Below are 14,955 nucleotides of genomic sequence, written 5' to 3'. Positions count from 1 at the left end.
AGAATATTTCATCCTAAAACAAAAGAATATAACTTCTTCTCAACACCTCAGCAATTTCTCCAAAATTGACCATATAGTGGGTTACAAAACAGGCCTCAACAGATACAAGAAGATAGAAATAATCCCACGCATCCTATCAGATCACCACCAACTAATGCTGGTCTTCAATAACAAACAAACAAACAAACAAAAACAAAAACATAAACAAAAACAAAAACAAAACCTGGTCAGAAAGCCCACATATACATGGAAGTTGAACAATGCTCTACTCTATGGTATCTTGGTCAAGAAAGAAATAAAGAAAGAAATTAAAGACTTTTTAGAATTTAGTGAAAATGAAGGCATAGCATATCCAAACTTATGGGACACAATGAAAGAAGTGCTAAGAAGTAAACTCATAGTTCTGAGTGCCTCCAATAAGAAACAGAAGACAGCATACATTAGCAGATTGACAGCACATCTAAAAGATCTAGAACAAAAAGAAGCAAATAAACCCAAGAGGAGTATAAGGTAGAAAATAATCAAACTTAGGGCTGAAACCAACCAAGTAGAAACAAAAAGGACTATACAAAGAATCATCAAAACCAGGAGCTGGTTCTTTGAGAAAATCAACAAGACAGATAAACCCTTAGCCAGACTAACCAGAGGGCACAGAGAAATTAAAAAATCATAAATAAAAATGGAGATATAAAAACAGAATCTGAGTAAATTCAAAAAAATCATCAGATCCTACTACAAAAGCCTATATTCAACAAAACTGGAAAATTTGGAGGAAATGAACAATTTTCTAGACAAATACAAGGTACCAAAGTTAAAACAGGATCAGATAAACCATGATAACAACCACATAACTCCTAAAGAAACTGAAGAAATTATTAAAAGTCTCCCAATCAAAAACAGTCCAGGATCAGATGGGTTTAAGGCAGAATTCTATCAGACCTTCATAGAAGACCTCATACCAATACTGGCCATACTATTCCACAAAATTGAAACAGATGGAGCACTACCGAATTCCTTCCATGAAGCTACAATTATGCTTATGCCTAAGCCACACAAAGACCCAACAAAGAAAGAGAATTTCAGACCTATTTCCCTTATCAATATTGACTCAAAAATACTCAGTGAAATCCTGGCAAATCGAAACAAACAACACATCAAAGTGATCATCATTATCAAGTAAGTTTCATCCCAAGGATGTAGAAATGGTTCAATATATAAAAATCCATCAATGTAATCCACTATATAAACAAACTCAAATCAAAAAACCACATGATCATTTCATTAGATGCTGAAAAAGCATTTGACAAAATTCAATATCCCTTCATGATAAAAGTCCTGGAAAGATCAGGAATTCAAGGCCCATACCTAAACATAGTAAAAGCCATATACAGCAAATCAGTAGCAAACATTAAACTAAATGGAGAGTAATTTGAACAATTCCACTAAAATCAGGGACGAGACAAGGCTGACCACTCTCTCACTACTTATTCAATATAGTACTTGAAGTCCTAGCCAGAGCAATCAGACAACAAAAGGGGGTCAAAGGATACAAATTGGAAAGGAAGAAGTCAAAATATCACTATTTGCAGATAGTATACTATACTTACGTGACCCCAAAATTTTCACCAGAAAACTACTAAGCCTGATAAACAACTTCGGCAGAGTGGCTGGGTATAAAATTAACTCAAACAAATCAGTAGCCTTCCTCTAATCAAAGGATAAACAGGCTGAGATAGAAATTAGTGAAATGACACCCTTCACAATAGTCCCAAATAATATAAAATACCTCGGTATGACTCTAACCAAGCAAGTGAAAGATCTGTATGACAAGAACTTCAAGTCTCTGAAGAAAGAAATTGAAGATTTCAGAAGATGGAAAGACCTCCCACGCTCATGGATTAAATGATTAATATAATACAAATGGCCATTTTGCCAAAAGCAATGTACAGATTCAATGCAATCACCATCAAAATTACATCTCACTTTTTTATAGAGTTAGAAAGAGCAATTTCCAAGTTCATTTGGAATAACAAAAAATCCAGGATAGCAAAACCTATATTCAAAAATGAAAGAACTTCTGGGGCATCACCATCCCTGACCTCAAGCAATATTACAGAGCAATAGTGATAAACACTGCATGGTGGATGAAGCTAAGAAGTGCATGCTGACAGGAACCAAATATAGATCTTTCCTGAGAGACACAGCCAGAAAATGTCAAATACATAGGCGAAATCTAGCAGCAAACCACTGAACTCAGAACAAGACCCCCATTGGAGGAATTAGAGAAAGGATTGAAAGAGCTGAAGGGGTTTGCAACCCCATAAGAACAACAATGCCAACGAACTAGAGCTCCCAAGGACTAAACCACTACCCAAAGACTATACATTGACTGACCCATGGCTCCAACTGCATATGTAGCAGAGGATGGCCTTGCTGACCAATGGAAAGAGAAGCCCTTGGTCCTGCCCAGGTTGGAACCTCAGTGTAGTGTATTGTGGGGGTTTGGGGGAGGGGATAAGCAGGGTTGGATGGGGAGGGGAACACCCTTATAGAAGAAGGAGAGGGGGAGGATATAAGGGGCTTATGGACAGGAAACTGGGAAAGGGAATAACATTTGAAATGTAAATAAAGAAATATCCAATAAAAAAAAAAACTATATACTATTGGTACCAAGACAGGCAAGTAGATAGGTGGAATAGAATTGAAGACTGAGAAATGAACCCACATTCCTATGGTCACTTGATCTTTGACAAAGGAGCTAAAACCATCCAATGGAAAAAAGATAGCATTTTCAACAAATGGTGCTAGTTCAACTGGAGGTCAGCATGTAGAAATATGCAAATTGACCCATCTTTTTCACCCTGTACAAAGCTTAAGTCCAAGTGGATCAAGGACCTCCACATCAAACCAGATACACACAAACTAACAGAAGAAAAAGTGGGGAACAGTCTTGATCTCATGGGCACTGGGAAATTTTCCTGAACAAAACACCAATGGCTTATGCTCTAAGATCAAGAATCAACAAATGGGACCTCATAAAACTGCAAAACTTCTGTAAGGCAAAGGACAATGTCATTAAGACAAAACAGCAACCAACAGATAGGGAAAAGATCTTTGTCAATACTACATCTGATAGAGGGCTTATATCCAAAATATACAAAGAACTCAAGAAGATAGACTCCAGAGAATCAAATAACCTTATTTTAAAAATGGGGTACAGCGCTAAACAAAGAATTATCAGCTGAGGAATATCAAATGGCTGAGAAGTACATAAGGAACTGCTCAACATCCTTAGTCATCAGGGAAATGCAAATCATAACAACCCTGATATCCCAACTCACACCAGTCAGAATGGCTAAGATCAAAAACTTAGGCAACAACAGATGCTGGTGAGGATGTGGAGAAAGAATAACACTGCTCCACTGTTGGTGGGATTGCAAACTGGTACAACCACTCTGGAAATCAGTCTGGAGCTTCCTCAGAACACTGGATATTCCACTACCTGAGGACCCAACTATACCTCTCTTGGGCATATACCCAAAAGATGCTCCAACATATAACAAAGACACATGCTCCACAATGTTCATAGCAGCCTTGTTTATAATAGCCGGAAGCTGGAAAGAACCCAGATGCCCCTCAACAGAGGAATGGATACAGAAGATGTGGTACATCTACACAATGGATGAGTACTACTCAGTTATCAAAAATAATGACTTCATCAAATTCATAGGAAAATGGATGGAACTAGAAAATATCATCTTGAGTGAGGTAACCCAATCACAGAAAAACACACCTGGTATGCACTCACTGATAAGTGGATGTTAGCCCAAAGGCTCAAATTACCCAAGATGCAATCCACAGACCACAGGAAGCTCAAGAAGAAGGATGATAAAAATTCAGCTGCTCCCACTCCTTCTTAAAAGGGGGAACAAAAATATTGATAGGAGGATAACTGGAGGCAAAGTTTAGAGCAGAGACTGAAAGACTGAAAGAACGGCCATTCAGAGCCTGTCCCACATGTGACATATATATATATACACTTGATAAGGTTTATGAAGCTAAGAAGTGCATGCTGACAGGAACCAGATATAGATGTCTCCTGTCTCCTGTCTCCTGTCTCCTGTCTCCTGTCTCCTGTCTCCTGAAAGACACAGCCAGAGCATGTCAAATACAGAGGCAAATGCTAGCAGTAAACCATTGAACTGAGAACAGGACCCCTGTTGGAGAAATTAGAGAAAGAATTGAAAGAGTTGAGGTGGCTTGCAATACCATAAGAACAATAGTGCCAACCAACCAGAGCTCCTAGGGACTAAACCACTATCCAAAGACTATACATGGACTGGCCCAGGGCTCCAGCTCATATGTAGCAGAGAATAGCCTTGTTGGGCACCAATGGAAGGAGAAGCCCTTGGTCCTCCCAAGGTTGGACCCCCCAGTATAGGGGAATGTCAGGGGGTGAGAAGGGGGGTTGATAGGGAGAGGAACACCCTTATAAAAGAAGGAGAGGGGAATGGGATAGGGGGCTCATGTCTAGGAAACTGAGAAAGGAAGTAACATTTGAAATGTAAATTTAAAAATATCCAATAAAAATAAAAGTATAAATAAATTTTAAAAAATGCCTACCACCAATGGGAAGAGATACAAACTTTAGACCATAGTGGAAAAGAATACAGATATTAGAGGAATCCCTCAAAGGGAGTGTTAGAGTTCTTCTCTGTTTTCTTTCTCTCTTTCAAATCCCTGATGCCATTGGGTGGGGATGTCATTTGCTCCCATCATAATGGTCCCAAAGTGGCACCAACAAAAAACACGGAGCTTTGAAACCCTAAGCCAAGATAAACCATTCTTCCTTACAAGCTATTTATCACAGGTAGTGATGCAACATGTAACTAACACAAGGACCATTATCACTTAAATACTACTCATGTTAGGAAACCAAAGGAACACAAAACAGAACATGAGCTACTGAAGGATAGATAGTCCATCCAAGAAAAAGGCATTCAAGTACTTTGAGAGTCAGCAGGTTAGTTAGGGTGCTATCCCTGTCTTCAGATCAACCCTGAGGAACCTATACCATTCTATTCTCCCATAACATATTCCCCAGTGGCCATTTAAATTTCAGTTAATTAAGTAAAAAAAAAAACCGAAATTTTAGATTTTTACGTCACACTGGACACAACTTAAGCCAAAAAGCCACAGATGGCTGCCATGTTGGAAAAAGCACACACAAACTGTTCTTGCCATTACAGAAAGTTCCATCAGGCAACATCACTGAGGAAACATGGGAGCCAGGCATAAGGAAAGAGTGAGAACTATCTGGAAAGAAAAGCCATTGTTTTGTTCAAGGGCATGATGGGATTATGAGGAAGGAGGTTGACTGTAGACTGGTGCATGGGGCAGTTTTTATAGCTATGAGGACAAAGATTAAAAATGAAAATAAAGAAAAGCTACTTAGATTCTGTTCATGGCTGACCCTAGCAATGGCTGAGCAATGTCACTGTCTATCCCTCTGTACAGGAACACTCAATATCTAACAAATACCACTGCCAATTAATATCAGTTTCAAGCGAAAAGGTCAAAGTGGAGACCATTTGGAAATTGCATTACCATGTCAACAAGACCATATAGTAACTAGAATTACAAACTAAGCATACACAAACTCTTAAATAGCCCAATTTTTATAAGGGGATTGGTCTTAGATCAGGAAATCATTTTAAAACATGTAATAACTTCCTCTTGGAGAGAGAAATTCATTTCAGATTTATATAATAAACACAGCATTACCTACCTCATGTATATTATTCCTAAATTGGTCTTCAGCTTGATGTCTACTAATGAGATTATTTACTTGGGATAGAAATCAGCTCTTTAGGAGAATGATTACCTTAGCATTTCCAAATTGATCATCCACCATATGGAAAACACTCAGCCTATGCCATCACATAGGTCAAATACTCTCTTACATCTTCGGAAAAGCTATGTTTACATTGTTCAGCATTCAACTGACTGAAATCCAATCCTGGACTTAAAACAACACTAGTTATCACTTAGTAATCTTAATCCTGATAGAGATGACAAGTGTGAAGACCAAAGAGTTCAAGACTTTGCCAAAATTACAATGACACAATTATAATTGAACTGAGAAAATAATAAAGGCTCCTGACAATGTCAACACTCCAGATAGTTAGCTCTGATAACCACATCCCCAAACTGCATTAAAACATAAGATCTGGGGTCATTTGTGAGATAAACAATGACAGGGCTATGAACCAAGTATAGACAAACCTCAGTTCAGAAGAAAATAAAAGGTAGAAATTGGAAATACCTTCCAAAGCAAGGTGACATTTCTCTCCTTTTTAGTAATATCCCCATCCATTATTCTCCAGAATTCAGGCCCTCTCATAGGAACTGCAAAATAACAAGAAGCCGGAGTTGGGCGCATGTTCTCAGGAGGAATGTTTTCAGTCATGTTTGAAGCAAATGCTTCTGCATTCTCAAGAAAGTTTAACAAATGTTCACAGACCTTTTACATCCATGACAAGAGTGTAGGCTGGACTGCTCCAATTACTCCAATACCCTAGTCCATCCAACCGCCGGCAGCGAACCTGTACCACATAGACCGCACAGAGATCTGACACTGGCAGGCTGGCCGATTTTGATTTTGCATCGAATACCTCGTGTGTCTATAAAGGAAGTCACACTGTCAACATACCTGCCTCCTGTGGGTCCTGAAGTGTGCTTTCATTTTAAACCTTAACAACATTCCGAACTTAAGACCGAGGAATGTATTTTCCCACTTCAGAAATCACGAAGTTAGGCTAATCAAAGGAACAGAACACTGCCTCCCACATCAGTTCATTCATTCCCTTGTGAACAGGCTGCCCTTGCAAGGTCAGTGCCAAACTTGCTCTCACCCCACTGCTAAGCCTTGTCCTCTGGTCCTCTCTCCATCACCAAGACAAGAATTCTAGCATGGTGGTCAGACAGGGCTCTCTCTAGAAAATCAAGTGGATAAGACTCAAATGCACTGCAACAAGGTCATTGTGCTAATAATGTAATCAGGATTTCTTGTATTTCCAGATTTAGCAAACTGCTGCTGCAAAACTAACACAGTTCCCCATATGCACACTCAAACACTCAATAAAAGTAGCCTCTATCAAAATGCCCATGCATACACATAAAGAGCCATCAGAAGACCTTAAGAGAAATATAGTCTCTGAAAAAAAAATGAGTGCGGGTAAAAAGGATGAAATATGGCAAATGTTTTTTCAAAACAGCCTTCTCCAAACATGTAATGTCACAAAGTACATCTCTACACTAGAAAGGTACAGTGAGGCAGGGTTTCCTCAGCCTATTTAACCATGCAGTTTCTTTTTCACAGAACATTTAGTTGGGAAAACATGCTGTCAAGAATCCTTCAGGAAATGCCGGATCACGACATTTTGTTCTTTACAAAGATTAAAGTTTGACAGTCTACGTAATGAAAGTGACTACACACACAGTAGAGAAGAGTACACTCTCTCTTTGTGTGCGAGGAACAATGATAAGATGCTATTGCATGTTTAACTCTCTGCAGCTGTGATACCTACATAAGACATACATAAGGTTGGTCACAGAAGGGAGAAGGGCTCACAAGGCCCCCAGCTCTCCCCGAGGATTTTACCACTGCTGGGTAAGATGAGACTTTTTCATTGGTGATACAGCTGACCATGGTCATGTGGGGAAAACCTTCTTACCAAAGATGTAGAATGACAACTGGCTAGCAAGAGGAAAGGGACCAGTGGTAGGGGAACAAGAGGTGGTAAGAAAGGGTGAATATGATCAAACTAAAGTATATGGATGAAAATATCATAATAAAATCCATTATTAAGTATGATTAATAGACACTCTTAAAACACTTAAATAGCATCTAGTAGTCCTGGGACTTGAAAGGCTAAGCAGCAGGAATATGAAAGTTCTAGGCCAGTTTGAGCTGCACAGTGACTTTGAGGTTAGCCTGAGCTAAGAGAGAGACACCAATTTACAGAGAGAGAAAGAAAATCAATTTGAAATAAAAGATACCTTCCATTGTATTTCTTTTCCATTTAAGCCATATCGAATCTGGAACTGAAGGTTATTCTCTGGAAAGACTGGCTTTTCCCAAGATACTTTCAATAATCCAGTGTTTATAGTAATCTCTGCTTTTACATTAGATGGAGGTAGTGGTTTTACTAAAAAATTTAAAAAATAATAATATTAAGTAATAGTAATTTAAATATCCTTTTTAAAGTCTAGTCTTTTCTGTGGGTCACATCCCATAAATGGAGTAATGGGTTCTGCTGCCATAGCAACATGTTAAATTGCTTAAGTACTGTATTATCACAGTAGCTAATAAGGAACTTTTTCTCCAGAGGGCATGTCCTCCTATCTCAGATCCCATCATCTCCCTTCCACAGCTGCCAAGAGTCAGAATCTAATAGGTTAACAGGAGGTAGAGCCCAAGGTCTCTAGGATGATGGCCAGAATACTCCTCTTCTTCCCTTATTTTGATGGGTACCTCTGCCACTGGCACATCCAACGAGAGATAGCCATTGACTGGAATAGGAAGTACACAACTCTAGCAGCTGAAAGGAAATAGAATCCCTAAATTGAAAAGTCCCAATTAGGCCCATGTACAGGCATTGTACAGAGAAGTTAGGAAAGGCTTCTATAGACATTCCTGGCCTACCCACTCAATCCGGTGACTCCCTCAAGCTCTGTAAGTCAGCACAGCATTGACTCATAGGAAACAAAGAAGACCTGCACTGCACATGAATGTTCACCATCATTCTTTCCCTCCAAGTCTCACTTCTGAAAACAACCATTGTACACAAAGAGCAGTCTCTTGTTTGAACAGTAGTTTTTGGTCACTAAAAAAACCAACACTAGTACTTTAGATCATCCACGATAAAACGCCTCAAATTTGTCATTGGTATGCAGTTTCTTATGATCATTAAAGTCCTCACAGTTCATGAAAGTATTCATCTCCAAGCCAGGAAGATGATAAAATGTTTATCCCTAGAAAAGGCCATTGTTTTCCAAGAAAGGAAATGTCAAGCATTTGAGACTGTGTAAGAATTAATTCTTTGGTTGTGCCTCAATCGATCACATAGATAGATTCAGTGCCTGCCAAGCACTGCCAGTGCAGTATCTACACTGGCCAGAGTGGTGCACACATCGGGGGTGTATGATGGATGATACAGAATGTTTTCCTGCCTAATCCAAGTTTTAAAGTCTAGGAAGGGCACAGAGGTTTACATCCTGAAGCTTTATTTCCACATTGCTTTCCTCCTAAGGCAAGATGAGTCCAATTTAAACTGTTTTAGTTTTGGAAAGCAAAACACCCAGTGTTATTCAGATAGCATGTTGTTGATTCCATGTTGTATGTGAATGTTCATGGTCCTTTATTACCCTGGAACACTGGGTAACAGAAATATACCAAGTATAGTAAAAACACAGTGGAATGGTGCAAAGGAAAAGATAATCAATTAAGTAGGCATCTTTATCAAAAATTGAATCTAGTAGTTAAAATACATTCATCCTATAGTTAACAAAATCTAGATTCTATTTCAAATATGTGCAGACCAATTTTTTAAAAAGTCATGAAAAAATTATAGATTTTTTGCCATAATTCCTAACAGAATAATGTATGGCAATAAAATGAATAACCAAAAGTCAGTCATTTCTTCAAATATTCTGTAGTAACTCTGGAAGAATGTGTTAAATGTCTCAAAGATGCTTTGAATCCTTTGATCTCAAGATACCCTTTGAAACTTGTGAGTAAGATTACAGATCTCACCAGCTGCATCAATTTTCTTCACTTCCTTTAGCTATTTTGAATGTTTCTTACCCAGCATTTTACCCATTAAAGTCTTGAAACCTTTAGATTATCAAATAAAACTTCCAGAATAAAATAGCAAATTCTCACAGAACTACACTAGAAACCTTACAACATTGCTTTCACAGTGACACCACGCAACTCACCAAGTACTATATGAATATATTACCCATATTTATAAACAAACAAGCTATGAATATATAAAAAATAATTCAAAATGGTAATAAAAAGTCAAAACTAGAAAGCTTCTAAGGCAAATCATCTTCTCAACTACTCCATAAACAGAAACTTTTTTCTTCAAAATATAGTACAATTAGAAAATGACATCCAAATCTAAGGAAAATACGTAACACAGTTTGACATACCTACGGAGTCAGGAAGGACACACGTTGGTGGAGAGTCAAGTGAACCTAAAGAATGGTTGATCCTGATCCACATTGTATAGCCAGATAATAGAAAGATTGGCTGGAAAACACATTCATAAAAGCCATCTGTCTGTAAGACGCAGTTTTTGAGCTCTGATGTAGGACGAATAGATGGATTATCGGGACAGTACAGGCTGCGCCTTAAAAGATATTTTTTTTAAAGTAGCCAGTTAATATGTAGTATTGATTTTTAAAAAAAAAAGACATTCAGAATTCAGATTTGTTGTTTGACAGACATCATTTTCTCTGTCTAAAAAGTGATGCTGTTGTTAGGCCCTCTTGAGCTCCGAGCTCTAGCTAGATCTTATCCTTTCCACAAAAAGTGACTATAAAAAACATTGCGAGGGAGGTGGTGAAGGACAGATGTGAGAAGAGTTGACAAGAAAGTAAATTAGGCACAGAGTCGCAGAACTGTGGTGGTTATACTAGTGCAAGATCTCAGCCTTTCTAATGCTGAGACTCTAACGCCAATCCTCAGGCTGGGCTGAACCCCCCAACCTTCCTACTGCTGTGACCCTGTAACACACTTCCTTAGGCCGTGCTGAACCCCAACCTTCCTACTGCTGCGACCCTGTAACACAGTTCCTCATGCTGTGCTGAACCCCAACCATAAGATGACTTTTGGTGCTACTTCATAACCACGTTCATGTGAGGATCAGGATTGGTATTGTTTTCATTACATCAGTTTGGACTAGACAGTATTCCAGCCCTGCCAGTCAAGCCAAATATTGAGGTCAATTACATTCTCCATTTCTGTTGGAATTTAACACACTGTTTAAAGCAAGAACAAAATAAATAAATAAACAAACAAACAAACAAATAAACAAGCCTGCTTTCCCTCCACCCCAGGAGTCCCCCCAGTCCTATTTTTAATTGTTATTTCAATAATTATGTCACTGATGCAAGCCTCTGGTGTGTTGGTTCTCAACCTGTGGGTCACAAACCTCTATGTCCAAAAAATAAATAAATAAATAAAAATAAAATAAAATAAAGAAATCACTCATTTTCTTTTTTCATTTTTTTACTCACTTCATTTTTTCATATTTAAACTCATTTTTTCAGAAATGAAAATTCTTTAAACATTAAGAGTCATAACCAAACCTAACCTACTTCCTCATAGCACACAAAGCTTTTCTTCTCTTAGAAACAGCCCTCCTGTCACTATTTGCTCTGAAAATGGTATTCAGATGACTAAAGCCATCTCTACAGGGATGAAACGGAGAAGGAAAAAGAAACCTAAAACACTAAAATCGTTTCTCATTTACCATCTTTGTAATATCTTCTGCTCAAGTGTGTGTGTGTGTGTGTGTGTGTGTGTGTGTGTGTGTGTACATTCGAGTACATGTGAGTGTTCAGATAATTAATTAATGATTGGTGAGGAATACAATGACAGAAGGATGTGTAATCATCAGTGTGCAGCACAATAGCAGTGTGGAAACACAGTGGCAAAGGTCTAATCCTGAATGGTTGGCTTCGTCATCATGACAGTAGTAACCATTTATTGATTGCTCAAATGGGAGAAAGTTTTCTAGGAGGAGTCATATTACTTAATTACATCCAAATGAAATGTCATTATTTTCCCCCAAAAAGCATATAGACTCTACCATTCTCTGCATTTTACAGACAGGGAAACTAGCACTTGGGAGGTTCAGGAATGCATTAAGGATTTGGTGATGATGTGGTGAACGCATTAAGGATTTGGTGATGTGGTGATCCCATGAATGTCTGGATGGTGAATGAGTTGTGGGGCTTGTAAGTGGTTTTCTGCAGACACACGTTGGCATGTGAAAATGCACAGAAAGATATAGATAATTAAAATGGCCAATCGCAGACTTCCAATTGGTATTAAAAACACTCAGAGCATATAGGATGAAGGCACTGATTTTTCCCATCTAAGAAATGCAAAAATTGACATTTTTATTCCAATAACACAGAGGAATTAACTCAGAGCGTGAGGCACAGAGCTCAGATCATAGGATTGAAGAGAAGGGATATATTTTCTGGGTTGAAATTTTTAAACTTTAAGAATAAGTGGGTGCCTTATGCAAACTGAAATTCTCCAATTTAAGTAAGTGTCAGAGTCTAGAATATAAGAGCAGCAAATATACTGGACAAGTACTGTGAGAGGCTTTGCAAACAAGGATGTGTGTGCCTTCTTTATACCAGTGGGACATCATTTAGGACACACCTGTGTCCAGACAAGGGGGGATGCTATTCAGAGATGTCTTAAATTATTTTTGAGCAAAGAAAGGTAAAAGGTAAATGAGTGCAAATTTCTCTTTAATAGAACCCATTACCCCTATTAACGACAGCTTGCTATCTTACTTCAGTCACTACATTCTAAAAAAAAAAAAAAAACAAGACCAGTCAGACAGTCACACCCTGTAGAAGCTTGTCCCTCTGTCTGTTCTCTTCTAATACTGACCTTTAGCTGGATGAAGTTAAGCTTATTAAAACAGTGCACAGCCGACCTTAGCCCGTTCTCTGGGTCAAAATGCATTGCATATGAAATAGCTCCCTTGCACGTCACTCAAGAGTCAAAACGCAATTCCCGAATTTGGTTAGTAAACATGATAATATGAAGTGAAAGCAAAATACATCTTGTAAGCCTCAGGTATAAATGTTTTCAAAGATTGTAATTTATGAAATTCCTCACAATCTTTCTAATGAGTTATATTCAAACTTCTGCTCAGGGAGAAAAATGGACCAGATGTCTGCTATAGCAATAGAGTAACAGAAAATTTAACCGTGTCACGCCCAGAGAAAAACAAAAGAAGCAAATGCAATACACACCTGTGATACCTCAACTGCACAGTGCTTCCCACTAGTGATTGGATTGTGCTGGGTGACCATCTGCAAGTCATTTTAGTTAAGTACCCGTCAGTTTCACATGATATATTGATATTGACATCTATTTAAAACACATTAAAATATTAATATAAAGTAAAAACACCAAAAATCATGAAAAAAAAATTTCCTCACATCTTTAGTGGGACTCTAATGCAGTCCAGGATAACAAGTGATCTCATAGGACAGAGTGGATGAGGCCTTGGGACTCTTACCGATCACATATAATTCAGCGTAGCGGTGATGGCATGCCTGCTCATTGCAGCAGTACACTGCATCATAGGTAAACTTCCCTCGAGGTCTGGTGGCTTTCAGGTTGGAGAAAGTGACTTTGCTAATGTGGTCACTCACAGTGTTGTACTGTGTCTCGGGGATCTTCTCGGCTAGATTCATCCACCAAACTATTTGTTTTGAGGAGATAGTCTGGTTCTCATTTTTGTAGATGCAGCAAAAGGAAGCATTGGATCCAACACTCGTCAGAATTTTGGGTGGAAAATACATGACATCTGTAACAAGGAAAGAACGGTGGGTGTGCAGATGGAAAGGGAAACCACCATGGGAGCAGTCTTACCACGGGAAAAAGATTCCCACATCCTGGTTACCCTGCCGAAATCAAATCCATACATGGAGAGCCTTGCTGCTGCCGTGGGCGGCCCCTTAGAGCTGCAGGAACCCCTGCTCTCAAATGAACAGAGCCCCTGTAAGAAGCACAACAAAGCTTCCAAACACGTAGCTTATTCTTTGCAACGATGTCTTAGCAATTGTCATCTTTCAAGCGACACGCAAAATTAACTAAGTGACGCATCATATACTTGCACAATAATCCATTTTCCACCAGACTATTAAAAGTGAATGTGCACGTGCAGGCACACACAGAAAAATAAGTAAGTGAATAAAGAGAGAGAAAAGGAGGACAGAAGAAGATGGCTTAGCAGGTAAAGGTGCTTTCCACCAAGCCTGATGATCTGAGTTCAATCCATAGGACTGACATGCTAAAATGAGAGAATTGACCCCTACCAGTTGTCCCAGGGCCATGGCACATGTATGAATTCAAAACAAATGCAATTTTAAAATTCAAGAGAATTGGTAAAACATAACGTGTGTTTGGGTTTGGTTTTTTTTGTTTTTGTTTTTGTTTTTTTAACATGTATTTATTTTACGTACGTGAGTACACTGTTGCTATCTTCAGACGTACCAGAAGAGGGCATCAGATTCCATTATAGACGAGCCACTATATGGTTGTGGGAAATTGAACTCCGGGACCTCTGCAAGAGCAGAGCCATCTCCCCAGGCCATATGGACCATGCATTCTTAGCACAGGCCTGCTGATTTCTCTTTAAAGAGAAAACGCAGAGCCTGCTTACACAGACTGTGATTCAGCACATATTACTGACCATTACATCAGCACAGAGGATGATAGTGTAAACAGAAATATTTGGGGGAGCTACGTGAGTGGACAAGTTTTTGTTCCTACTGCAAGGGCCAGTGTTTTAGTTTCTTATATGGGGAGTTTCTTTCTCTTAACCCTCACCTACCAGCAGCTGAGCCATCTGAGTTTAGCAGGCAGCATCATGGTTGAGACCCTAAATGTCTCTAAAGGCTCATAAGCTGAAGGCTGGGACAACAACCTATGCGGCTACTGGGAACTACGAGAGCCTCATGGGGGACAGTGTAGTGCAAGGAGTCAGGTCACTGGGAGTGTGACTGAGACCCCAGCTCCTTCATCTCCTTTGCTTCGAACAAACTTTCTCTCCTACAGTCACCCATTGCTGATGGACTATGTTGTCACAGGCTCAAAGCAAAAACCTGAAATATGAGCCAAAATAA

The 14,955-nt window shown here is 38.9% G+C and overlaps 1 protein-coding gene across 7 annotated transcripts in view; it reads right to left on the bottom strand.

Moving 5' to 3' along the window:
- Lepr (leptin receptor) overlaps nt 1–14,955 on the bottom strand; it is a 183,467-nt gene that overhangs the window by 64,109 nt on the left and 104,403 nt on the right. For all 7 annotated transcript variants that reach the window (NM_012596.2, XM_039109265.2, XM_039109264.2 and 4 more), the window contains exons 8-13: nt 13,344–13,634; nt 13,075–13,192; nt 10,222–10,421; nt 8,062–8,210; nt 6,524–6,683; nt 6,326–6,408 (exon numbers count right to left, since the gene is read on the bottom strand). In NM_012596.2, coding sequence (NP_036728.2) covers nt 6,326–6,408; nt 6,524–6,683; nt 8,062–8,210; nt 10,222–10,421; nt 13,075–13,192; nt 13,344–13,634 — 1,001 coding nt within the window. The remainder of the gene's footprint in view (nt 1–6,325; nt 6,409–6,523; nt 6,684–8,061; nt 8,211–10,221; nt 10,422–13,074; nt 13,193–13,343; nt 13,635–14,955) is intronic.

Source organism: Rattus norvegicus, chromosome 5 (genome assembly GCF_036323735.1).
Source record: "Rattus norvegicus strain BN/NHsdMcwi chromosome 5, GRCr8, whole genome shotgun sequence".
Taxonomy (NCBI): domain Eukaryota; kingdom Metazoa; phylum Chordata; class Mammalia; order Rodentia; family Muridae; genus Rattus; species Rattus norvegicus.
This window is presented reverse-complemented; position numbering and strand designations above follow the sequence as displayed.